The sequence below is a fragment of the Neophocaena asiaeorientalis genome, unplaced genomic scaffold, assembly GCF_003031525.2.
Source record: "Neophocaena asiaeorientalis asiaeorientalis breed wild unplaced genomic scaffold, Neophocaena_asiaeorientalis_V1.1 scaffold177, whole genome shotgun sequence".
NCBI classification, from domain to species: domain Eukaryota; kingdom Metazoa; phylum Chordata; class Mammalia; order Artiodactyla; family Phocoenidae; genus Neophocaena; species Neophocaena asiaeorientalis.
This window is the reverse complement of record NW_020172779.1, coordinates 15,597,897-15,625,365: the sequence shown is the minus strand read 5'-3', so window position 1 is coordinate 15,625,365 and position 27,469 is coordinate 15,597,897. Positions and strand designations below refer to the sequence as shown.

The window sequence follows — 27,469 nt, the reverse complement described above, 5'->3', positions numbered from 1 at the left end:
CTTTCCCTTCACCGAAATGCCGCACGAGACATGTTCTTTTATCATCATCTTTGCTCGATTCGCGGTGACTGTGGCCAGGCCCTCATGTCACTGACTACTGTGCTACTTCTCTGTGATAGCTGCACGGGCTTTGTGGCCAGGGAACTCTTGGACCCTGACTAACTCTGAGCTAATCAGAGATATATGTGCTACCATGACAGATGTCACTTACGTTACTAGGGGTCCAGGTCAGGTGCTGCTGGGTCCTTTGGATCCTTACCAAACAGTTGTTTCAAAATGCAGCGATGCTCGTTTTATTCAACCGTATGTAATCTGATGGCCTATTATTTGCCGGACTTTGCTAGAGGTTAGGCGTGCTGGCACGAATACAAAATGGTCTGGCTGTCTAGGCTCTGAGCAGATAAAATAAGGTCTCAACTGTATCTTAGGTCTCTGTCTCCATATCTCTGAGAAGTAATAGAATTCTTACTGATTACTGAAGAGCTGATTAGCTTGTCTGATTTATGAGGGCCATGGTATGTTGTACCCATTTCACAGCTAGGGAAGCTGAGGGGCAGCAGCGTGAAGTGACTTGTCCCACCTAGGTCTGCCAAGCACATGTGCTCCTACTTCTCCTATGGTTTCCCCTTTCCCTTCTCTCAGGAACCCCATTAGTGTCTACTGAGCTGGAACCTCAGTTTTGGAAGGGGGGCAGTGTCGAGAGCAGCGGCCTGCTCTGGGGGTCTACACGGGTCCTCTTCTGGTACTTTTCTCAGTCTTTGGTTTGACTTTAAAGTTCACAGTCTCTCAGATGGCTAGGTTGCCTCTCTCACTTCGTGTCTCCAATTGCAGCTGAACAACCCCGAGATGGTGGAGGGCCTCGTCCTCATTAATGTGAACCCTTGTGCGGAAGGCTGGATGGACTGGGCCGCCTCCAAGGTGAGGCTGGGGGCCTGGGTCGGGCAAGGGGTGTCCCAGTCTGCAGAGGGGCAGGTGTGCCTGACTCTGCCTGGAGCACAGAATGCAAGAGACCTCTCCTAGCCCCACCCCTTCACCACCCCCAGCAAAGAAGGCAGCTTTCCTCCGCTTGGCTTTGAGTGGTGAACATGACCGCAGCCATGTGCCGTTCAGATTTCAATAGGACACTGCTGTCCAAGCCAGCAATACCTCTGGGACATGGGTCCCGAGCCAGCTTTGATAAGGACAGCCTGGGTTAAGAAGTGTTCGCTGGGGACTTAGCATATGTTGGGCTTAGATCAAGATGCTGAGAATAAAAAGATGAACAAGACAGATGCCTGTCACCCCAGTCACCTACATATTATTAATGAAAAAGAAATAACGTATCTCGTACTGATTCTATGCCACTTAACTTTATGATAATAATAATTAGCTAACAAGTGTTGAATGTTTATCAAGTTCTCTTTCTACTCTCCGTGGCTATACCTTCATGACCTCATTCAATCCTCAGTCACTCCAGGAGTGGGGATTGTTAAAACCATTCTACAGAGGAGGAAACTGAGGGTCGCAGGGGTTAGGAAGCTGTCTAGGGCCGCACAGAGCCAAGCAGTGGGAGAACTGGGGCCAAACAAGATCCCTTGGACTCTGTGGTGCTTGGAATCACCTCTGAGCTGGGCTCACCGCCGGCCCCGTCTCTCCGTCAGCAGGTGTCAAACGCCCGCCGAGACCCAAGCACCGCAGGTCTGGGAATGTAGAGCTAGCAGGACACATCCCTAGCTGGGGAAAGGGCCCGAGCTGTCTCAGGAAGCTGTGCTCTGGCTGGGTTCCTTGTTTATCTTTTAAAAAGATGATTTTTTTTTTCATAAAGGCCCCAGTATTTGCCAAGGAGAGGGGGAAACCATTCCAACTCTAACAGGACAGACTTTCAAGCTGGGGTGATCCTGGCTTCTCATTTTGAAAGTGTGTTTTTGCCAAGTTTGGGACGGCTCTTGGGGACAGGGGGTTTGAAGGGGTCTCCCCTCCCCCTGCTTCCCACCCCATCCTGGCCACTGTGATATTTCATTCCTTCCTGGAACATTCCGCCAGGATGAGGGAGCCCTTTCCTCCCACCAGCGTGATATTCAGAAGCGGAACACACTCCCTGTTTTTTTTTTTTTTTTCCAGCAAAGGGAATGGCACTGCAGTTGGCCAGTTTGGCTTCTTGGTAGCTGTTCTGAGCCAGACGTGGGGGCTGGGACATTGACCACTGGCTAAAGTGGAGCCCGAGGGCTGTTTGGGGGGTTTTAGTATTTGCACCATATCCTTCCTTTCCAGCCCAAGCCCTGGAAGAGGAAGACCTCTCTTGGGGGTCTAGTGTGTGTCAGACACTGGGGTCTGATCCTGTGACATGTGTAGTTGCCGTGTGTAACCCTCACCTTGGCCTTGTGACTCTGAAGCTCCTGGCATCCTGGTTACAGATAAGAGGTCTGAGGTCCAGTGGCTCTGCTACCCTCCCAGGGCCACACAGCTAGGAGGTGGCAGATGGGTCAGCCTAGGTCCCCCAGGTCTAGAGCTTCTCTCCCCTGTGGGTTCCTGCCTGACACTGAAGTTGGCCAACACACATTTATGGAGCTTCTGCTGTATGCCTAACATGTACAGAGCTCTCACTGTGTACCTAGCATTTATGGAGCTTCTGCTGCACAGCTAGCATTTATGGAGCTCCTGCTGTATGCCTAGCATTTATGGAGCTCCTGCTCTATACCTAGCATTGTTGGTGGGAGCAGGTAGACAAGAGAAGGTCAGTATATTCAGAGAGAGGAAACTGGCTTAAGAGGGAAAATCTAGAGGATGATATAGTTTGAGGTAAGCAGATCCTGGCGTGTAGACTGGGAGCTCAGTGTGTGTTTAGAAGTCATGGACAGGCCCCCTTTACCGAGGACTTGGTGAACTGAGGCCTGACAAAAGCTGGGAGTACGTGGGGTCTTTGTTCAGATGCATTTTCTCCGCTTCTCCTGTGCCCCGGGCTCTGAGAGTAAGGAGAATCGATGACCCTGCCTTCCGGGGCCCCAGGTTCAGTGAGTAACTGGAGACAGGTAACCGCCTTCGCATCAAAGGGGCGTCCTCAGACCTGAGTGCCAGGGAGCCCACACTGCTGCTCCACCCCCAGGGCAGTGGGATTGGCCTCATCTTGTCCGGCTACTGTGAACGCCGGCTTTCTAATCCCTGTTTCTGTCCTCCCAGATCTCCGGATGGACCCAAGCCCTTCCAGACATGGTGATGTCTCACCTCTTCGGGAAGGTGAGCAGCGTGGCCTGTCGTTGTGTTGTTCAGTCGTGTACTGCCAGGCATGTAGAGCGCAGAGACGGCCCAGGCACAGCAAGGAGCCGCTCCATCCGACCCTCCAGAAATAGCCCATCGTTACTCATTCACAATCGTCACGCCATTCCTTCTCTCTTGCTCTCCCTTTAACAGAAGTCTTTTTTTAACAGCTTTGTTGAAGTACAGTACACGGCACATATTGAAATTTGACAAATTTGACAAATTTTGACATTCTTAAAACCATCACTGAAGCCATCACAGATGACTAACGAAATACCGTAACCCCCAGAACTTGCCCTGTGATGCTTGGTAATCCATCTCTCCTCCTCAGGTAACCTCTGACCTGCTTTGGGTCACTGTAGATTCATCTGCATTTCCTAGATTTTTATGTCAACAGTATCTTTTATTTTTAAATCTGACTTCTTTCACTCAGCGTTAAAGTATTTTGCGATCCATCCATGTCATTGGGCGAATCAAGAGTTCGTCCGTTTTTAGTGCTGAGCGGTGTTCTGTGGTATGGGTGTACCAGAGGCTGCTTCTCCGTTCACCTGTTGATGGACGTTTGGGTTCTTTCCAGTTCTGGGCTATAACAAAGCCTACAGCAAACACATCCATGGAATTTGCTGTGCGTCAGCCTTGGTCCTAAGGACTCTATGACCCGTATGAGGAGGACCTTTTATTCCTAGTTATGGATCTGTTTTTTTCCCCAGTTGTACATGGGGAAGCTGAGACCAGAGAGGTTGAGTGAGCTGTGTGAGGTCTCACAGCCAGCGAGAGGGGCTGGGTTTTGAACCCATGAGTCTCGCTCCAGTGTGGGTTCCGGTAACCATCTGTGCCTCTGCTGGAGCACTTATCCCCACTGAGCATGGGCTGAACCAAGCCCCTGGCAGCACGCGAGTGGTGTGTGGTTCTGCCCTGCCACCCGGCCGGCGTGGCCCCTGAGTCTGGCTTTGTACCTCCTGCTGGGCTGGAGGATGTACTGCTCTGATGCAGGGGTCTGACGTGGCCTTCAAGTTGCCCAGCTTGAGGTGACTTGTCTGTTCACTGTGTGTGGCCTACACACCACTGTTGCCTCCTTAGCTGAAGAGTGACCGTCTGGCGTGTGACCATATGACACCCAGGGAAGCAGAGGTTTTGCTGGCCTGCTAAAGTGTGCACTGCGTTTGATCCTTGTATTAGTTTCCTGTGGCTGCTCTAACAAAGTACCACAAACTGGGTGGCTTAAAACAACCGAAATATATCCTCTCTCAGTTCTGGGGGCCAGAAATCTGAAACCGAGTGTTGGCCGGGCCACACTCCTCCCGTGGTACTAGGGGAAGATCCTTCCTTGCTTCTTTCGGCTTCTGGTAGCCTCAGCCTTCCTCGGCTTGTGGTTTCTCACTCCACTCTCTGCCTCCATCTTTGCGCGGCTTTCTCTGTGTCTGTTTCAAATCTCCTTCTGCCTTTGTCTTACAAGGACACTTGTCACTGGATTTAGAACCTACCGGCATAAGGCAGGATGACCTCATCTCTGGATCCTTAACTTAAATTACATCTGCAAAGACCTTTTTTCCAAATAACGTTCGCAGAGTCCAGGAATTTGATGTGAAACATGTCCTTGGGGCCACCTTGTAGCCCACTAGAGTCCCCTTTCCTTTCTCATGCTTCCTTTCACGGTTTGCAATACATTTTCTCCACCCTGAGTGTATAATCTGAATCTGACAGCAATATGGGAAAGATCAGAGCTAGCATCTGTATTTTCCTGGAAGAGGGGTGTCAAGTATAGAGTAAGAACTTTGCCTGACTGTACCCCAAATTACCTGGGGTATATGTTGGTACCCCCGAGTTGCTGCAGCTGTGTTTCAATCTGTAACCCCAGCACAATTCCTCGGACTATTTTTTTCCTGATGTTTTTTGGGGATAAGACTGGTCTCTTTGTTGCTTCAGTGACCGTGGACTGTCTTGACACAGCTCAGGGAGACACTGGGCCCCGTTTTCTCCCTCTCGCTCCTGATCTGGTTGTTGTCAATCACATCAGACCCTTTCGTGAAAACTGTAGCATCTGCTGTCGCACAAATGAGAAACAGAGCAAGCTCATAACTTGTTTGTTTGTCCCAAGTCACATTCAGAAAGGAAACAGGGAGAGGGAAGGCTGAGGCCAGCCTTCTGCAAGGGTCTGGTTGGCCCTCCTGGAAATCAACATTGCCCGTCATTCCGGCAACTTCCTGTTGCATGAGTCGGTTTTGTTTTGCAAACATGAAAATCTCCTTTTCACCTCTCCCCATTAAAAAGAATATAATAGTAATTGCTAACAGTCGCCTCGATGCTTACTGTTGACAGTGAGCTTTCCAGAGTGGCCAACCTCTGATAAATCCTACAATTTGATGAAGGCGGGTAATGTCATCCCCACTCTTTTTTTTTAAGGGAGCTGAGGCTCAGAGAGGTGAAGCACTCGTCCAATTAAGGGGCAGTGACGGAGCCGAGAGGACCGACTTCAGATCAAAACTCCTGAAGTCTGAGCCCAACAGGGCGTGCTTGCCCCCCAGCTTTGCATTCCCTCTGCTCCCAGCTGATACCCAGACATCAGTCTGCATCTGAGTGCGGCTTCCGCTTTCCTGAAGGTTCCCTCAGGCTCCATAGCAGGCTCGTGGAGTAGGCATTACTGCCTTCACTACGTAGCTGGATAACCTGAAGAATGGTGGGGGTAGTGACCGGCCCGTGGCCGCAGTTCCCACGAACGACATTCTCCCCTCTGTCAATGCAGGAGGAAATGCAGAATAACGTGGAGGTGGTCCACACCTGCCGCCAGCACATCGTGAATGACATGAACCCCGGCAACCTGCACCTGTTCATCAACGTCTACAACAGGTACCAGGATGCCGCTGGGCCACATGATGGCCGCTTGTCAGGCTCCTTTTGTAGTTCCGGAACGAACATGGGGCAAGAGAGGAGGGCTTATAAAATTAATATAAGATGCAGCCCCTGAGCAAATAGATGAACAGAACAAGGGTGCCCAGTGAGGGCCCCTGGGAAGTCAGGTGCCTCCTGGAGTTTTGAGTGCTTTGCGAGGAGCTGAACTTCTACTCCAGACCACCAGGGGCGCACGCACGAGTGGGAACAGTCACATCGCAAAGGGTTTGCGTCCATGCCTGTGCCAACGCTGACCCTAAGGAAGGCCCGGATGTGGGGAGAGCTGAGCGGGAGGGCAGCAAAGCACTGGGAGAGGACGGGAAGAATCCAGGGAGGCTGCTGGGAAGCGAAGGAGTCACTCCAAGGATAAGGACACATGAGCATGGCGTTTGGCGAGGGTGCAGCCCTCTTAAGGATACCTGAGTGCTGGTCTGGGGCTCAGCTAGGGGAGGGGACAGCTCGGGGCCCCTGGGAGCAGCCAGGGGTTCTGGAATCTCCAGGGAACTCAGCCTGCGGCTCCCACAGAGTGGGCAGGAATAAGCCTCCTGGGCTCTGTGTCTCTCACATGTTAGTAACTTGACTTTATGAAGGGCATTCGTGTCCCTTTCCTCTTACCCTCCACCCAGCCTCTCAGTGCAGGGGTGACTGGTAATGGCCCCAGCGTGTAACCAAAGACACGGAGGCTGAGTGCTCATTTATTCAGCAAGTGCTAAGTGAGGACTGGAGAGGGCAGGCTTTCACCTGGGCAGTGGGTACCCAGAGGAGACGAGCAACAACCCCTCGCTGCCCCACATGTTGCAGGGACGAACTGGTGCCTCTGAAAAGCCCTATGATGAGGGTGCTCTCACCATCATTTCCTGCTGAGGAAGTGAAGGCACAGAGAGGTTCGGCATCCTGCCCAAGGTCACACAGCTAGGAAGCAGAGGAGCGTGATTTGGATGCAGCCGGTCTGGCTCCGGGCTGTGAGCTGGGAAAGGGTGTCTCATGGTGGGAGCTGCCAGGCAGGGAGAGGCTGGTGCCCGTCTGCAGGGGAGAGTAATGGACCCACACTGGGTACAGTGGGAGACCATGGGAGGGTTTAAAACGAGGGAGTGAAAGGATCAGGTCTGAGTTCTAAAGAGTTGGTTTGGTTACTATGTAGGGGACTCAGAGTTGGGGGCGAGAGTGAGAGTGAGGCTAAGAGAAGAGGCTGGACACCATTTGGGAGGTAGAGGCTCCTACGAGGGGGGACGGGAAGCAGGGACCCTCTGTAGAGGAGGGTGTGATTTGTACATAAAAGGAAGAAAGCATCTGGGGGACAATGAGGTGGGGTCCATGAGTCCTGCTGTCTCTGAAGCCACTTCTATGGACCCAGAGAGGCTGGGGTGGGACCTCACACAGCTTGGGATGTAGGTGGGTGTTTGCCAGAGGGGCCAGTGCAGGAGCTTCTGGGATTGGCTCGGTGGGAGGGGCTTCCTCCAGGGGAGGGTCTGCCGATGTAAAGGTATGTTTGTTTGTTGTTTGTCTGTAGCCGGCGGGACCTGGAGATTGAGCGGCCGATGCCCGGAACCCATACGGTCACCCTGCAGTGAGTTGCCCTTCTCTCCCGCACCGTCTCTTCAGCTGTGCTTACCGTTGCCCGCAGCACCTTAGTTCTGAGTTTGGCAGGACTGCCCCCCCTTGTGCTAGGACAGCCCAGTCAGCGAGAACTGCATGGATTCTGCCCAGGGATTGGGCACGGCCCAGACTCACTCGTCTTCCCCTTGTGCAGGAATTTGGTTTGTAGGGTGTCCCTGAGAGCTGTGGGGGGAGCCTTGGACCTCGAACAAGGAATGCCAATAACCACAACTGGACAGCATTTATGAAGCACCTGCTCTGTGCCCAGTGCTGTGTGAGGCTTTGCTTCACAGAGCCTGGCGATGAATAAGACATAGGACCCACCCTGAAGTGCCCTATAGAGCTAGAAGGAAAAGACAGTTGTGGGTACAGCCACCTGGATTCCAACAGTAACACTAAGTCTTTTTATAGTTCCTTAAGTGAACCGTATTATTTGACACCTGAACTTCGCACGTGCCATTTTCTATGTCAGGCATGTCGTTTTCATCTCTGTTTTTGATTGCTGGCAAAGTCCTACTCATCCTTCCTTATGGAGAGGGTGCTTGAAAATAAAACATCAGGGCATGGAAATTCTCTGGCTGAAATTCATACTAAGGTGTAAATGACTACTAACCCGTTTTTTCCTAAGAATAAAGCAGAGGATAGAGAATGAAGGTAGTAAAAAGAGCCAAAGGTACTGGGGAAAACAAAGTCAATTTTTTTTTTTTTTTTTAAATTCTGGCCCCAGCCTGGCAGGGCTGGGGGCGTGAGAATCTCTCAGTGAACCTTGTGTTAACTCCCCCTTGTCTCCCTGCCCCCAGGTGTCCTGCTTTGTTGGTGGTTGGGGACAGTTCTCCTGCTGTGGACGCTGTGGTATGTAGAAATCAACCACTGGTTTCTGTGCTTAACTCAACGGTCCAATTCTAGTTACCTTGGTATGAAGTCTTCCTGCCCACCCTCTTCCCCTCCTCTGCTCCCATCAGGGCAAGTGACATCTTCTAGATGCCATATTGGCCTTTGGTCAGAGGGTCCAGCCACCAGCCTCCTTCCCTGGTGACTGCCAGCCCTAGTTGCTTGGCAGTGGGACCTCTGTCTCCTCTCCCAGGCCCCCTCACCTGCCGATCTGCCTCCCATTGGCTTGTTTATACGGGCGTGTTTCTGCTTGGCTTCCTGGCCAGGAGACTGTCTGCGTGTTTGGGAATCAGGTGGAGCTTTCAGACCTGGTTGGAGCCTGATCCATCTGATGGGGCAGACAGGCCTCTGGGGAGAGGGGCTTAGGAAAGGTTTTCTGGCTCATTTCACCCCTTAATTCCCACCTGTGATGTGGTAGAGGCAAAACGGACTCCATCTTTCCAACACCCCCATAGCCGAGGACACGGGAGACTTGGGGGCTGGTGGGCAGAGTCCTAGAGTAGTGACATGCCTTGTGCAGTAGGCTAGAGCAAGGTCAGCAAATGTTCATTCAGTAAAGACCTGGGGTATCCAAATGAACCATGAATTACTTGCAATCTAGTCCACTGGACATAATCATAAGATGCATCAATAAAGATATATTCTTTATGTTAAGGGAGGTGATAATTCTACCATAGGCATTTTGAACATCACACGTTACGGGTGGGTATTTTGCCTACTTCTAGATGCACTTTTAAGAGGGTCATTGACAAACTGAAGAAAGAAACCATCTTGGTGGATATGATTTCATTTGAAGAATGGTTGTTGGGACTGGGGTTGTTGAATCTAAAGAATTACTGGAAGCAGCTGGTTAAACAAGCCCATTCATTTAGTAGCTGTTTCTGGAGCACCTTCTACATTTTAGCTAATCTTCACAACAGCCCTTTGAAAAAGATATTATCCCCATTTTATTGATGAGGAAACTGAGGCTCAAGGAAGTTAGGTAACTTGTCCAAGGTCATATAGCTAGTGATGGTAGGGCTGGAATTTAAAGCCACATCTGTTGAATCCCAAAGCCCACATTCTTTCTTCCATGACAGTAGGAATACTGGAGCTCCTGGTGATGGTGGCAGAGTGGCAGGGAGAGGGGGAAAATTTATGACTTTGGCTCCAGGTAGACAATTTGCAAATTTCTTCTCCCTCTTCTTGTCTAGGTGGAGTGCAACTCGAAACTGGACCCAACGAAGACCACTCTTCTCAAGGTACAGGGAAAGTGATGGAGGGTTAAATTTGTTCTCTCAGAAATCCCTAAGTTTCCTGCAAACTTGAGTTGTGCCTGATTATGGCAAAGCTGGTGGTCAGAAATCACAGAAATGGTGAATTAATGTGTCTGTTCACAAACATCTATTGGGTGCTGGCTGGTAACCCAAGGCTGCAAAGATGAGGGGATCCCTCTCTGGCACCCCAGGAGTTTACGGGCTGCCGGCCATGGTGCTCTGAAGAGGGATGGATAGGGATTGTGTGGGTGGGGCCTGATTCTAGACAGCCTGTCCCCACTGCACCACCCTGCCCTGCTGAATGGGCCCCTGGAGTTCTGTCGCTGCATTCCCGTTGGGCTGAAGGCTGCCCCAAGTTAGCTGACCTTGAGGCTAGCCCTTGGGATTTAGTCTTGAGACTCTGGGCTATAGGCTGGCCACAGCCCCACTCAGTCTCACCGAGACCTTCCAGTCCTATTTCCTCATCCTCACCTCGCTGCCCAAGTGCTCCAGAACCCTGGGCTTTGGATAAATATTCACACATGCCTGGAATGGCTTTAAGCAGTGATGATGGCTTTGGGTTTGGTGATTTACTAGCAACTCTGGAAATTATAGCATTTACCAAGGGTGGCCAACCAGGAGCCCCATCAGGCCTGAAGCCTTGAATCCTGCAGTTTCCTTCTGAGGGGTCTTTAAAGAGATTGTGTGTCCAGGGCCTCGTGCAGTGAATGCTTTCCGGTCAGACAGACCGTGGCCAGAACTTTGCAAGTTCCTCAAGTTCTCTCTGGCCCAGTTTCTGCCTTTAAAGTGGGACAGTCGTCCCTTCCAGGGTTTTGGGGGAGCAGAGAAATCATCTACGGGGCCTAGCACAGCGCCTGGCCTGTTGTAAGCTGCAAGTAATGGTTGCCAAGAAGGCGGAGTTTAATGCCGAGACAGATAGTAATCAAAGCAGGCGTGCCAGGTGAGGTGGGTGTTTCCCCACCTGTAACATGTCTAGGCCCCCCTCAGCAAGGCAGGCCCGGGGCAGGGCAGCGGGCAGAGTGGATGCCCATTTGGAGCTGGTCCACAGAGCCGGCATCCCCTCCACGTGAGGCCTTTGGCACTAACCAGCTTTCTTTCTCCCAGATGGCGGATTGTGGCGGCCTCCCACAGATCTCCCAGGTGAGTTACACCTGTCCCCGCTCCCCAGGTGGAGGGCATTTGCCTCTGTGACCCGTTACCCCCCTTTCCCTCACTGCCTGCTGGCCGCCCACCTTGCTATTACATCTGATGACACATTTGGACCTGCTACCGTTTATGAAAGGTGCTTGCATGTCAGGACTTGCTTGGTCGTCCCCCAGAAGCCCCTGTGGAGTAGTTGATGCTGGCGTTCACAGGGGTGAAGGGATTTGCCAAGTGGACACAGCTTGGCAGTCGCGCACCAGAATCTAGGTGTGCCTGACCGCAAAGACCAGAGGCTTCCGCTGGAGCCACAGGCTCCTGTAGCCCAGGGGCAAAGCAGGGAGCGCAGAGAAGAGATGGACCAAAGGGTGTGTTTCTGTGTTTGTGTGTGTGTGTGCATGCACATGTGTATATGTATGTGAGTATGTATATGTATACGTGTATGTGAGTATGTATGTATATGTGTATGCATATGTGTGTATGTATGTATATGTGTATGCATGTGTGTATGTATATGTGTATGCGTATGTGTGTATGTATGTCTATGTATACATGTATGCATATGTGTGTATGTGAGCATATATATGTATGCGTATATGCATATGTATGTATGTATATGTATACGTGTATGCGAGTATGTATATGTATATGCGTACGTGTGTGTATGTCTATGTATACTGTATGCGTATGTGTGTATGTGAGCATATATATGTATACATGTATGCATATGTATGTATGTATATGTATGCGCATATGTATATGTATGTATATGTATACGTGTATGCGTATGTGAGTATATGTATACGTGTATATGTATACGTGTATGCGTATGTGTGTATGTATATGTATGTGTATGCGTATGTGTGTATGTATATGTATACGTGTATGCATGTGTATGTATGTTTATGTATACGTGTATGCATATGTGTGTATGTGAGTTCGTATGTGTGTATGTGAGCATATATATGTATACATGTATGCATATGTATGTATGTATATGTATGCGCATATGTATATGTATGTATATGTATATGTGTATGCGTATGTGTGTATGTATATGTATACGCGTATGCATACGTGTATATGTTTGTATGTGAGTATGTATATGTATACGTGTACGCATGTGTATATGTGTGTTTGTATATGTATACGTGTATGCATATGTGTGTATATATATGTATACGTGTATGCACGTGTGTATGCATGTATATGTATGCATATGTGTGTATGTATATGTATACATGTATGCGTATGTGTGTGTCTATGTATACATGTATGCGTATGTGTGTATGTATATGTATACGTGTATGCATGTGTATGTGAGTATGTTTATGTATACGTGTATGCATGTGTGTGTATACGTGTATGCGTGTATGCGTATGTGTGTATGTATATGTATACGTGTATGCATGTGTGTGTATACGTGTATGCGTGTATGCGTATGTGTGTATGTGCATACGTGTGTGTGTATGTGTGTATGTATGTGCATACGCGTATGCGTATGTGTGTATGTGAGTATGTATATGTATACGTGTATGCATGTGTGTATGTATATGTGTACTCGTATGTGTATGTGCACATGTATACGTGTATGCATATGTGTGTATGTGAGTATGTATATGTATACGTGTATGCATGTGTGTATGTATATGTGTACACGTATGTGTATGTGCATATGTATACGTGTATGTGTGTATGTATATGTATACGTGTGTGTATATGCATATGTGTATGCGCATGTGCGTATGTATATGTATACGTGTACACGTATGTGTGTGCACATGTATACGTGTATGCATGTGTGTATGTGCGTGTATGCGTGTATGCGTATGTGTGTATGTGTGTATGTATATGTGTATGCATATGTGTGTATATGTATATGTGTATGCGTATGTGTGTATGTGCATACGTGTATGCGTATGTGTGTATGTATGTGCATACGCGTATGCGTATGTATATGTATACGTGTATGCATGTGTGTATGTATATGTGTACACGTATGTGTATGTGCATATGTATACGTGTATGCATGTGTGTATGCATACGTGTATGTGTGTGTGCATATGTATATGCATGTGTGTATGTATACGTGTACACGTATGTGTGCGCACATGTATACGTGTTTATATGTATACGTGTACACGTATGTGTATGTGCATATGTATACGTGTATGCATGTGTGTGTATGTATACGTGTATGTGTGTGTGCATATGTATATGCATGTGTGTGTATATGTATACGTGTACACGTATGTGTGTGCACATGTATACGTGTATGCATGTGTGTGTATGCGTGTATGCGTGTATGCGTGTGTGTGCGCGCACGTATAAACGTATCGTCACTGTAGTGTGTTTGCTGCACAGTAACTGTCCCCTCCAGGTCTCCACCCATAAATACCCGCCCCCCCACCTAACAAGTGAATGAATTTTTTATCTCTTCTTATAATTTTCTATCAGTACAGTTTTGCACTCTATCTTACTATGAAATATTTTGTGCATTTTGGGTTGTCTTTTCCACCAAACTGTCTCCTGACCTTCTTTCTCCCTCCAGTCCTGAAAGGGACTTCAGAGCTTCAGTAATCCAGCGATTTCTCAATCGGATGTGTGCCTTTTTCTAGCTCTAGGCGCCCCCCCGGTCCTGACAAGTCCCGCTGAGCTCCCTGGGAGCCTCCCTTGCAGAGTGGGCAGGCACAAGTGGCCTCGGGTGGCTCTCTTAACTTCTGTTCCCAGTGTCTCTCTCTGCTCCCACTGGCAAAGAACAAATTATTTTCAACTTTTTATCTGCTGTTGTGCTTTGCCCAGTTGATAGCTGGAGTAGCCAGAGAAGGGTGGGCTGTCTCAGTTTCTAGAGGGAACAGATGGCTTTCCAGTAGAGCCCTGCTTAGAGGTAAACAGGATTAATACCTGCACACTGGTGACTAGTCCGTCCACCCAGCCCGCTCGACACTGCTACTGAGACAGTGTAGCCTAAGCTGGCTGCAGAGGAGGGGCGCCATTTTTCTTTCCACCTACACTTCCTTCCTTCCTTTATTCCTTTCTCTACTTGAAATGAGAAAAATCTAACTCTATCCTTAGTTAAAACACGTTTTATATGTCATGGCAGGAGCTGAGCTAGCCCAGGCTCCCAGGAGAGCAGCCCAGTGAGGACCAGTAACTGTGTAATCCCTCCTCCTCCTGCCCTTGCAAGTTGGGTGTGTTTTTACAAAGGGCGTTCCCATCCTTCATTCCATTCAATCCTTGCAACAGTCTTTAGAGGAAGGAAGAGCATGCATTCTGTCACAGTCACAGAAGGGAAACTGAGGCTAACAGATGGGAGAGATTGCCCTTGGTCACCCAGGGGAGCCGAGTTTGGGCCCAGATATTCTCCTTTCCAAGCCTGTCCTCTTGTTTCTGTCCGCCATGTTGAACACAGATGTCCCTGCAACTCTCGTCCCCTTCTTACCGTCATCACGTGACCCCCAGAGGCCAACTGCAGCACAGGCTCTTCTTTAAATGTCATTTGTCTCTTTGAGAACAGTGGCAGGAGCTGGTGGAGGTGGGCAGGGACACTCCCTCCCCGATGACCGCTCACCAGTGAAATGAGAGGGTGTGAGAATAGACCCAGGACATTGCATTTAAGAGTTGGAATTAGGGCTTCCCTGGTGGCGCAGTGGTTGAGAGTCCGCCTGCCGATGCAGGGGACACTGGTTCGTGCCCCGGTCCGGGAAGATCCCACATGCCACGGAGCAGCTGGGCCCGTGAGCCATGGCTGCTGAGACTGTGCGTCCGGAGCCTGTGCTCTGCAACGGGAGAGGCCACGACAGTGAGAGGCCCGCGTACCAAAAAAAAAAAAAAAAAAAAGAGTTGGAATTAATTAGCCTGCGAATATGGCCTTCACCTCCCATTTAGATTAAATTTTTGAGTGTAATTGGTAGAACTGGGTGTGTTCTCAGCATTCCCAACTCATTTTACTTAAAGTAGCCCAGTTGATTGATTTGTCTGTTCACCTATCCATCTATCCATCCATCCATTCATCCATTCATCTATTCTTCCTTCTTTGACCATCTTTTTCTTTCCTTCCATCCATACAGCCTCTCTTTTCATTAATCTATCCATCATCCTTCCTTCCTTCTTTCCATCGATCTTTTTTCGTTTTCATCTATCCATTTATCCACCATCCTTTCATCCAGCCAGCCAGGCTGAGAGTAAACTGTTATGGGGTTTGGAAAGCCCTGGGTTAATATACAAGACCACTGATTAATCATAAGACCTTGGACGGATTATTTATCTCTCCAAGTCTGCTCAGCTGTGAAACATATATGAAGATGGTACTAACCTCGTAAGGCTGTTGTCGGGAAGATGAGATAATGCTGCAAAGCCCTTAGCACAGTGAGTGGCTATTACATTCTAGACCCTGAGTTGGACACATCACTTTATCCAATGATGTCTTCTTTAGAGAAGCCCTCAGGAGTAGGTGTGGCACTCTGCCCATATTTTAGAGGTGAGAAAACTGGCTCAGACAGGTCATGTAACTTCTGGTCAAAGCTAATTTTGGTCTCCATAATTATCCCATAGTCTTTCCTTTCCTTTTGTGTTTTGTCCTATCCACCTGAGGTGGCCTTGTATCTTGGGCCAAGCTCTTTAACGAAGGTGCCCACAGGCATGGCTGCATGATCTGGACCTCTGGTGACTGACAGCACTTCCCCTCTTTTCTCTTGCAGCCGGCCAAGCTTGCCGAGGCCTTCAAGTACTTCGTGCAGGGCATGGGATACAGTGAGTATGGCCTTTCCTGGCAGGCGGTGGGTTGAAGGGTAGGTGTGGGAACTGGAACCAGGTTGGGATGAGTACAGTATTCTGTATCACCTCGGCCAGCTTCAGGCTTTTTGCAAACTGGGCAGGTCAGGGAAGAAGTATTTAGGTGTGTGGAGGATGGGCCGCAGGGCAGGGGTTCCCGTATCTCTTCATACCACAGTGCCTCATTCTCCCTCCATTGTTGAACAGAAGCTGTTTCACACCAGGGAGTGTTTTAAGGTTTAGGTGAGGATTACCCCTCTGAGCACAAAGAAGACAACAAACAATAAGACCATGAAAATCTTTTAAATTTTGATTACATACTCTCTAAGAGACTTGTAGTGATGGTGGCGATGCTGGTAAAATGGCAATGATGGTGGTGGTGGTGGTGATGACAGATTAATAAATCCTTTATTTTTCTCTTATTTAATCATCACAATAATCCTAGGAGATACTCTTATCCTCATCTACAAATGACGAAACTGAGGCTTTGAGAGATTAAGTAAGGAGCAGAGTGGGGATCTGTGAAAGTCCTTTGAAAAATGTAAAGCTCTGAACAAGTGGGTGATAAAGCCACTTACATTCAAGACAGAGCATGTCTTTGCTAAATCATTAGGTTTGGGAATTGAAGGTAAATAGAAGCACAATTAACGAACTTGGAGCTTCTTGCGCTATGAGTATCGTTCATTTACAGACATTTATTCACAGACACATTTTCAGAAGTGCGGTCCCGTGACCAGGACAGGCAACACCAAGTGTCAGCGCACTGCAGCCCCCGTTGGTATATGTCGGTGTGTCGGCCACGGTTCCGGCCCCGATGTGGTTCTTTGTCTGCGGCCTGGAATTATAATTCATGTGCCCGCCTTCACAAGGAAGTCTGAGCGTCTCATCACTCCCCCCGCCCCCCATTTTTTTTGCTGAGGCTTAAACTGTTTTTGCTCATTTAAAATAGTAACGTTATGTTTGGTCAACTGACTGCAATGTGGTCTTAAGGTTGGCCTCAGCCGTGTTTAGTTTCTGGAGTGGCTGAGAGTGGACGAGCCTGATTTACATGCTTCGGACAGGATCCCTGTCCCAACGTGCCCTCTTCCATCTACTCGTGGGTCTCCTGCCTTTCCACCCTCTCTCCCTCCAAGAAAATGTGCAGGCAAAGGCAGTAACTGGAGACGGCCTTCATTTACCTTGCAGCCATGAATTGCAACTCGTTTGTCTTGGACCTGCCCTGGGTTTAGATTTCTGCTTTGAAAGTGCATTCTGGGGAGAAAGGAAGTGAAAGGCAGGCCTTGTTTCCCCCCCGCCCCCCACATAAGCTTCTATTTCCAGAAAGCTGAAGCATCCTGCAGGTTGTAGGGAAAGACAGCAGAGAGAGCTGGAGGCATCAACTAAAGACAAAGTAATCATTCATTTACTGAGTGCCTGCTCAGCAGCGGGCCAGAATGATGAGCCCTCAGCATCCATGACACCATGCTAGGGTCACCAGAGCCCTGCAAGGTCAGTAAGCCCCCAGATCTGGGGTCAAGAAATAGGGGCTCAGAGAGAATATGTGAGCAACAGATACAGAATTGATCCCATTTTTTTCCGGATTCAGCAACTAGCTCTGTAAGAAGAGGATTCGGTACAGCAAGAATGAATTCTGTCTGTGGGTGTCTGCCACAGAAAGCCAGGACCTATGCCCATTGAGTGAATAGTGTAACCCTTACATGCCTGTGTATTTATCAGCTGCCTCAGTGTGTGATATCCATTATTCAATATGGCCTTGGCAATGATGCTTCAGTCGGGTGGTGTAGTAGTTTCCCAGGGCTGCCATGACAAATCTCCACAAACTGGGTGGCTTAGAACAACAGAAATCTATTCTCTCACAGTGCTCCAGTTCTAGAGGCTAGAAGTCCAAACTCAAGATGTGGGCAGGGTCATGCTCCCTCCAAAGATTCTAAGAAGAATCCTTCTTTGCCTTGTCCCAGCTTCTGGTGGTTGCCAGCAGTCCTTGGCTTGTAGCTGCATCACTCTGACCTCTGCCCTGTCTTCACATGGCTTCTCCCCGTGTGCACCTGTGTCTCCTTCTCTTAAGAGGAAACCAGCCATGGCATCAGAGTTCACCCCAACCCAGGGTGACCTCATCGTATCTAAATAGATCTGAAAAGACCTTATTTCCAAAGAAGGTTACAGTCTGAGGTGCCGGTGGACGTGAGTTTGGGGGGATGCCATTCCACCCAGTACAGACGGGGCGATTTTTTGTCTTCATTCCACCTTGTAAGCCACCTGCTGTGTTCAAGGGCATTTTAAATCCTTTGGAATGGACAGTGCCGTTGATAGTACCTGGGAGCTCGCAGGTTTCCTGAAGGGAGAGACGACAGCTGACCACTCTGTGTGGCCTTGGTTTCCAGCCTGTGGCATGCAGGGATTAGCCTGGCCAACCTTGAACGTCCTCCCCGCTCTGGTAATTGTTGGCCTTACAGGGTGGTGGACACACACCCCAGCGCTGCTACCAGGGTGTCAGTGGTAGTATTCCCATTTTATAGGGGGGGGCCGGGGGCTCAGAGAGGGACACTCCCAAAGCCCCAGAGCTGGGATTCAAGTAGCGGGTAGCAGGCAGAGCTGGGATTCAGACCAGCTGTGGGTTCACGCCGCTGTGGGATCGCAGCAAGTCCTTACTCCACCTGGGTCTTGCGCTCCACCTCTGTGGGCAGAGACAGAAACGATGCGGAGCCCAGCAGCCGGGTGGCTGCGAGGATGGACAGGAGCAAAGGTGCCCAGGCGGGTGGGGCGCACAGCAGGCAGCATCCCCGGTGTGCAGGTGCTTCCAGCGCTGGCCCATCCCCTCACGGGTCTCTCTCTTCTCTCGCAGTGCCCTCCGCCAGCATGACGCGCCTGATGAGGTCCCGCACAGCCTCGGGCTCCAGCGTCACGTCCCTGGAGGGCGCCCGCAGCCGCTCCCACACCAGCGAGGGCGCCCGGCTGGACATCGTCCCCAACTCCGGCGGCCCCGGGAGCAGCGCAGGGCCCAACTCCACGGAGGTGTCCTGCTAGGTGGCCTTGGGGACGGCCGCCCCTGGACTCTGGGATCAATCGCTGTAGCTGCCCCTCCTCCGGCCCCTCCCCGCCCCTGCCTGCCAACCACATGTAGCTCGGTATTAATCCAAAGCTTATTTTGTACGAGTGAGCTCTGGTGAGGACAAAGTGAGATTGGGTTTGTGGAGGGCTCCCCTTCCGGCGAGGGCGGGGTGGAGTGGACCAAAGGGAAAGAAGCATCTCAGTGTCCTGTTTCCACTAGCGAGCGGCCTAGAGGCCACTGTCTTACCCTCCCTCAGAGACACCAAACTGCCAAAAACAAGAAACAGAGCAAACACTTGATCAATCCAAGGCTGGGCTGACCTGAGCATCCTGGCGCGAAGGAACGTTTTGTTGGAAGCCCAGCCCACCTACTTCCTGTTTCCTTTCCAACTAAAGAAAAAACAGACCCAGTTTCTGGAAACCAAACCCCTTCTGATTTGGAGAGGGGGAGAGGGGGGAATGGTGGCGAGCTCTTTTAACAAAGCCAAACAGGAAGCGGGGAAAGAGGTGGAATTTATGCAGAGGCTCCGAAGTGTTTGGAAGAGCAGATCTCTGTCGTGAACTTGAAGAAGTAGATTTTTAACGTCGGTGCATATATACACTTTTCAGTGCCGATGCCAGAAGCCTGTTTTTCTGGCATTTTTTTTAATGGACAACAGAAGCAGGTGACAAAATCTCCCAGTTTTTCAAGGAGATGGTCTTGGCAAACATTTGGTATCGGGGGTTTGAGGCTTTGATTCTGCTGCCTGCCTCTTCCTCCACGTCGCCTACTTCCTACCCCAGATACATGGACGAGTGATTATTTCATTCATGGGGGAGATCACGTAGATTTGTAGCTGCTGCTTTGAAATGGAGGGCCGTGCCTGGCTGTGTTGCTTCTCCATGCAGCGGCCGGGGGAGGGGGAGGGGGGCATTGAGGTGGGCTGGTATTTTTGGTTATTAGATGTAAAGGATTCCTCGTGGTTGTGATGGAGTCCAGTGCAGTTGTGATTTCAGTTGATCCCATCAGGTTCCCAGGAACCATGTGTGATTGAGTTAAATCTAGCTTCCAATCTTGGACAACCCGGGTTGAATCTGAACTTGACTGCCAAACATTTCTGACCTGGTGACCTTCCGGGATCTTCAGATAGAACTGTTCGCTCTTGTAGGGGGTGGGGATTCCCTTGGGGAGTGGTGGCCCAGAAGATGCAAGGATTCTGGAATGTGTATTCCATGGGATTTCCTTCCCTCTCCCGCCTTCCCCTCTACCCTGCCCCTCTAACCTCTCGCTGAACGGGGTGGCACCACTGACATTTCTGGGCAACGTCAGCGTAGCTGTCAAGTTCCTGTACTACTTACTGCCTTTTGATTTTTACTTTGGCTAACCGTGGATCTTCTTATAGGAAGTTTGATCAGAGTGAAAGGAACATTGTGACTCAGCCGCCGGGGCCTGGTGGTTACTGGGAGGAATAGTCAAGCCTTCTAGGTAGCTTGGGGGAATAATGACTCAGTTTATCTGCGACCTAGCCCCTGGGAGGCAGAAATGGCTGAATCAGAACAAGAAACTGTTGTGTACAAGTCTTTCCAGAGGAGTTTCTTAATGAGATATTTGTATTTATTTCCAGACCAATAAATTTGTAACTTTGCAGTGGCTTGTGTCTTTTTCCCCGCCTGAGAGGTCGTGCATTGGGATGGGTCTTTCCTTACCTGGGGCTTCCTAGCACATGCCCCTCACCTTTGGAATTCTTTGCTTTACAGCACCCCTGTCCAGTAAAAATGTAATACGAACCACAGATGTAACTTCAAATTTTCAAGTAGCCACATTAAAAAAGGTAGAGACAAGTGAAATTAACTTTAATCATTTAACCCAACATATCCAAAATATTATCACTTCAACATAGGATCAGTGTAATTATTAAGGTATCATGCATTCTTTTCTTCCTACTACGAAATCCAGGGTGTGTCTTACGTCACAGCACATCTCAATCCAGACCAGCCCTCGTTTCAAGCGCTCAATAGCTGCATAATACAGTGACAAGGGGATCAAGGTTTTCAACCTGTGATCAGAAGGAAACATCTTTTTTCACATTTTATTTTTATTATAGAAAAGCATGTGGAAAGACCACCCAGTGACAATCCCTGCAATGCTTCTGGCCCTTGTATTTAAAAAAAAAAATGTAGACACAACAGGTTTCAGTACCACCTCCCATTTCTATTTAAAATCAGTTTGAAAGTTACAAAACAGTTGCAAAGATAGTAAGAGGGTTTCCATATACCCCACCTCCAGTTTCCCCTGTTATTATCATCATCTTATGCTGCTACAGTGCATTGGTAACAGCTAAGAAATCAACACTGATCGATTACTATTAACTAAGCTCCATACTTTCTTGGGATTTCACTAGTTTTTCCCTGTTGTCCTTTTTCTGTCCCGGGATCCCGTCCAGATACCAGGTTACATTTCGTCATCACGCCTGCTTTGCTTCCTCTGGCCTGTAAGAGATTCTCAGACTATCCTTGCTTTTGATGACCTTGACGGTTTTGAGAAGCCCTGGTGGGGCATTTTGTAGAATGGCCTTCAATCGAGGTTTGCGTATGTGGTTTTCTCATGGTTCAGTTGGGGTTCTGAGTTTTTGGAATGAAGACCCCGGAGGCTCAGTGCCATTCTCATCACCTCGTGCTGTCAGCATGATGGACCAGCGTGATTTAACACGGATGAGGTTGACTTTGATCGCCTGGCTGAGGTCGTGTTTGCCAGGTGTCTCAACTGTTAAGTTACTTTTTCTGCTTTTCCATACTTGTTCATTCTTTTTGTTTTGTTTTGTTTTTGCGGTACGCGGGCTTCTCACTGCTGTGGCCTCTCCCGCTGCGGAGCACAGGCTCCGGACGCGCAGGCCCAGCGACCATGGCTCACGGGCCCAGCCGCTCCGGGCATGTGGAATCCTCCCGGACCGGGGCACGAACCCACGTCCCCTGCATCGGCAGGCGGACTCTCAACCACTGCGCCACCAGGGAAGCCCCATACTTGTTCTTTGGAAGCGAGTCCCTAAATGCAGCCCACACTTAACACGCCCCTCCTTTTTAAACAACCATCTTACCGTTTATTATATTGGTTTTTTCTTCACGTACCTTGAAGAGTTTCTTAGCGTAATTAGCTGTAAACGCCGTTGCAGCCTACATCATCATGCAGCAGGCGCGTGGGCAGGGAAGGAGGAGGTGACCGTGTGCGGTGTGCACGTCAGGAAGGGTTTTAACGCATGAAATACAGCACATAACTGCAGAAGAAACCACTGATGGTGGAGTGTAATTCTGCAAATGTTCCGATTGTGTGGCGTTTCTTTACTAAATAGTGATGTGGAGGCAGGTCTCAAGGAAGTGATGAGCATAACAGCAGTTCGAGAAAACTGCCACAACTGTGGTAAGAAAAATACATGTGATTTCAACTGGTGGCGTTAGGGTTTGTGGCCCACAATGCCACACTGCAATTAGAGATGAGTAAAAACAAAGATTCATTTCCCCCCATCCAAGCACACGACCCCTGAATTTAATCCATGGATCCCTGGTCCAAGGACCCGAGGTTAAGGAGCCCTGCTTTCGATGCAGGAGGAGAAGCGTGTAGGCTCACCCTTATTCTCCATTCACAATAAGGGCCTTTTCTGTGACGGATCCTGTGTGAGAGTCAGGAGCAAAGGAAAGGCAGGCATAGAAGAGCCAGCAAGGAATCACCATGGCAGTGGGTGCATATGTGGCACAGAGAGCCCCTGGACCTGCCACGATCAGCTCCTTGGAGCTCAGGCTTCCATCGAGAGAAATGAACGGTTGCAGGTGTTTGCATGTATCAGATGCTATTTAGAGATGGTTTGCCCAGAGGCTGTTTTGCCAGCTGGGGATCTATTTCTGATTTCCTAGCTGCTTATTTTGGTTTCAATCCCCAGACCCTTGGGTGTCGGCAGCAGCTGGGAGACCAAGTGTGCACCAAGACCAACCACGTGCAGGCTCTATAGGGGCAACTGAGGCCCATCTGCCACCTTCCTCATTCCTCTTCTCAGACACCACCTCACTATTGGTCACTGGATGGGTCCCTAGATACAGCCTAAATCCATCTTGGGCTTCTCAGGCTGCATGGAAACCCTTCAACTGTGTTCCACATGGAATCCAAGGGCAGAGGGGAAGCTTGTCCTTATGGGTTTGGAGATGGGGTTAGGGAGGGGGCCCAGTGAGCAGACGAGCCTCCTTCTTTCTAAGAACAGATTTCCCTGCATCTCTAAAGCATAAACCGATGGGATCCTTGACCTTCTGGTTCTTGGACCTGGAACTAAACGGGTCTTTGTGTCTTTCAAGGGTAAGAATTGAACGGGACCAGCTTGATTCACGTGTCCAGCCGCTGTCCAATCAGCTATGAGCGTAAGAGCATCTCGAGATAACTGTCACCATTGTGATAATATATGTGACTTCAACTGGTGACGTTAGGGTTTGTGGCCCACCTTTAGGTCAGAGAGACGCTACATTGCAATCAGAGGTTAGTTCACACTACTCCCATCCCCTCCCTCACATACACACGGCAGGATTCCGAGTAGTTGATGTAGCTGTAGCCGGTGAATTGCTATGTGCTTTGCCATTAAACCCACTGACAGCCAAACTCACTGTTGCAGGAAAGGCCCTTCCTCATTCCTGCTCCGAGAAATTTCCTGAACACTCCGCCCTCCCCAGGAAGCACTGACCATATGACCTCGTGACAAGGGCACCCTGCAGAGAATGCATCACTAATAATAGTAATATGTAGCGTTTATTATAGTTTCTTTTCCCTTTTTATCTTTATCTGCTTCACAGATAAGAAAGCCAAGGCTCACAGAGACGAAATGGCTTGTGCAACCATTTCGAAAATGGATTACGTCCCTCTTGTCTGGAAAACAGCTGGCTGAGAACATGACTAATGCAGCCACCTATTGACGTCTTGGGACTGTAGAACATTGGTTAGTTCCTGGGACTAATAAACTAGAGGACCTTGCGGCTTTTACTGCCCATGGGGACATTTGTCCCTCCATTAAGTAGTCCCACCTAGGCGGTGACCAGCCTTTACCGTATCTTTCATCTGGTTCTTAATTCTTCTGTCTCCTCCTTCGCTGGCAGGCTGACATTTTTCTCATGGCCATCAATAAGCCAGGTTTAGCAGCTTCCTTTTCCTCTTTATGGGATGGACTAAGAAACCCACTTTCGCTAGTGGTGTGTGAAAAATAAGATTTAGCATGGAGATCTGGAAACATTCTTTACAGCATATAATATACGAAACCATACCTGGGTTTGGTGCCAGCCTTTTCATCTCCTTAGAAGTCATTTTTGCTCAGTTCTACATTGGAAAGAGCCCAGGTTCAGCTGGAACTGGGACCTCTGAATATATAGGATGCTTCTGCATCTTTGTTTCGTCGGTGGAGGGTGAGAGAGAACAGTGGCTTCTCTGCTGTATGCTTTTTCACCTTCATAATAAAATGCTCTGGCCATTTTCCCTGAATCCCATTTTCCCAAAACTTCATCCACCTGATATCATCTGAAATCTTTCCCAGAGTCCACACACGCATCTTAATTGGAGGCATCCATTGGACTCCACGATCTGAATTCCAATTTTGAAAAAAGTATATGTTTCAGGATAGAAGTGTACTTGGAAATGATTCATGGGGCAATTATTTTTGTACTGGAATGGATTCTCCCCTAGACTTTATTAGAATAACATAATGTGTTTTGGGTTGATGAGGGGGATTTAGCTGGAAGGTATCAAGTGCACCATTCACTTCATTTTCTCAGCCATCTGCACGTCTGTTCAAAGAGCTGAGCATGTGCTATGCACAGCACTGGGTTTGGGAGACACAAAGTATGGCACCCTTCCTGCCTTCAAGAAGCTGCTTAATCAAATTACAGCATAAAATGAAAACATAAAAATAAAAAGTTAAGGGATCGAGAAGCGTAGGATGGAAATATTAAAGCATTCAACTGAATATCGGTGACATGTTTCCTTTACCTTTGCGATAGGACTAAAAATATGCAGACACGAACACTGATTTCAATTCTTACCATCGCCTTGCGGGTTATTCCCAGTCCATAAGGAAACCGACTCAGCTAAATAATAGATGCGTTTGTTAAGTGCTTACCACGTACCAAGCGCTATTCTAAAGCTTTTCATGCATTTTGGTTATCACATCATCACCCCCACAAGGAAGGTACTGTCATATTTTGCATTTCACAGCTGAGGACGCTGAAGCACAGATCGGTTAAGTGAGGAATTCCAGTAAAGAATAAAAGATAGAAAGATCCACCGGCCTCCCGAAGTCAGAACTGGTCCCATTGCGTCCTGCAACCCTCCTTATACTTCATTTCACTCCCCTTGGTTCCCAAGGCAGCTGGCAATGGATCTCTATCCACCCATCCCTCCATCCATCCAACCCCTGCTACCCAGTCCCTGACACATACAAGGCTCAGAGGATGCAGTCATGGTCTCTGACCCCCAGGTACCCACAGGGCAGTTGGGGATATAAAAAGGCATGGAATAAATGAGTAAGTGAATGAATGCCAAATGTTCATTTTATATTTACATGAGATGTCTTCCGGCCTGGACACATTTGTACCCCTGGTGTTTTCTACATGCCAGAATTCATATTCCTCAGTGCATTTCCAAACTTTTAGCTATTTTTATTGTCATGTATAAAATATCTGGGACCTAATTTCCACCATCTGCACATTTACTGAACGTGTTCAATGTTCCATCATTGCCTCATAATAACTGAATATACAAGAAAATTCACCCAATCCAGTAAGTCACTTTGCTGATGATATATTGCTTTAAGGCGAAAAGCTATAAACAGGGAATTTGAGCAATGAAAACCCTTCACATTAAATAAACACGTTCCGTGCTACATAAATCATGAGAAAAATGAGGACTGTTGTAAAACATGCGAGATTGCCCAAGTGCTACTTTTCCCCTATTGGGAAATTCCAAGACATTTCTTCATATGTATTTTGTAGTCACCAAAATGGCAGTAGGAATACTTAAATATTAAGTCATAGTCTGAAAACAGATACACACACACACATATATATATATTTACACATACATACAACACGTATGTATATGTGCAGAAATACACAGCTGGCCATTCTGACCATCCATGATTCCCAGCTGTGCAGGGTTATCATTGCAGTTACTTTGGATCAAGTAAGTCTTTAAAAATCAGTGACCTAATTCAGTATAATAGTCACAGGCTACATTACCTCCCCACAACCTCTAGGTATACACAGTACTTACAATGTCAATGAGAGTCTAGACAATCATATCACTTCAATCTACCTTCTTTGATCACTCTCTGAATCACTTTCAAAGTTAAAATTGCAGCTCTTGTCAGTAAAGCACGTCTTGTGCCTTTTGATTCGGACGTCAGACTAACCTTGGTTTGCAATCCTGGTCTGTAATTCATTAGCTGGTAAGACACTGAGCAAATAACTTAACCTCTAATAGCCTCAGCTATCTTATTTCTAAAATGGGTAAATGATAATAATGCCACATCTCATAGGTTTGCTCTGAGGATTAAATAAGACACTGCAGTAAAGGACCCAGTAGAAGGCCTGGTAAGTGCTCAACAGATGCTAATAAGGTTTAGCAAGCATCGGTGGTTCAGTAAGTTCAGGTCTCCTCTTTCCCCTACACACCTACACACACACGAGATGTTCACTCCAAGCACCTACATAAATTTCTTCACCGAAAGTTGACAAATCTTTAGCATACCTTTCGTTTTCCCCCAGAACATGGGGTCACAAGGGACTAGAGTGGCAAGCTTCCTGCTCTATTTGAGCCCCCCGCCTACGTGACACTCCGATAGGGCTCATTCAGGCTCTCCCCGGAGGCCTCCCCAAGAGCAAGGAAGAGTGGAATAAGCTGGGATTTGGGTTGCTACTTTGGGGGGCAGATTTCCCGGCCTCTTGAGTCCCAGACTTTCCATTTATAAAACGGGCAAGAGATGCTTACTCAAAATCGCTGTGATGATTAGTGCTATAATTCAAAACTTAAGAGCGCTTGGTACCAAGCAAGCACTCTAAACAGAGGGACAGCTTTTCGTTATGATTATTACTCTAAACTTTTACTGACTCAGGGCACACCACGGCTGGGCCCATAGCTCCTTCCCCATGACTTCAAAACACGGGGCTGAGACGTTCCCTCTGGGGCCTGCACAGGACAGATCCACTTCTCAAACCGGAGCATTCCGGCCACGCCATCCCACCCATTCCCAGGATAAAACCCCCAATTCCACCAACCAGGCTTCCTAGGATCTTGGAAGCCATGCTCACTTTCCCAAGCTGGGAAGCAAATTCAGTAAGAACCTAGATCTCGGGTGTCTGCTGAATTTCAAATGGGGTCAGCGTTCATCCAGTCCTTGTAGCTTGTAGGTGGCAGGTGATTTCACTCTACGAAAATCCAACATGTTCCACGTAGACTTGAGAAGAGATTATTCATGGGGTAAATTCTCTTGACACAGGAATTCTTCTTTTGTGTTGTTTTTTTTCCAAAAAAAATGTACACTTCTTTTAATAGTAAATGTCTTTCTATGGCATTTAAGACTTGGCTGATAAAAATCGGATTGTCATGTACCTTTGGAAGAAAGAGATCTTCTGAATACAAGTAG

General features: G+C 48.4%; 1 protein-coding gene across 1 annotated transcript in view; it reads left to right on the top strand.

Moving 5' to 3' along the window:
- Nucleotides 1-20,454, top strand: part of NDRG1 (N-myc downstream regulated 1) — a 56,165-nt gene extending 35,711 nt beyond the window's left edge. Inside the window, exons 8-16 of the mRNA XM_024741008.1 lie at nucleotides 832-918; nucleotides 3,157-3,213; nucleotides 5,978-6,081; nucleotides 7,634-7,690; nucleotides 8,520-8,571; nucleotides 9,804-9,851; nucleotides 10,971-11,006; nucleotides 15,707-15,758; nucleotides 18,622-20,454. Coding sequence (XP_024596776.1) covers nucleotides 832-918; nucleotides 3,157-3,213; nucleotides 5,978-6,081; nucleotides 7,634-7,690; nucleotides 8,520-8,571; nucleotides 9,804-9,851; nucleotides 10,971-11,006; nucleotides 15,707-15,758; nucleotides 18,622-18,803 — 675 coding nt within the window. The 3' untranslated portion in view covers nucleotides 18,804-20,454. The remainder of the gene's footprint in view (nucleotides 1-831; nucleotides 919-3,156; nucleotides 3,214-5,977; nucleotides 6,082-7,633; nucleotides 7,691-8,519; nucleotides 8,572-9,803; nucleotides 9,852-10,970; nucleotides 11,007-15,706; nucleotides 15,759-18,621) is intronic.
- Nucleotides 20,455-27,469: the final 7,015 nt, after the last annotated feature.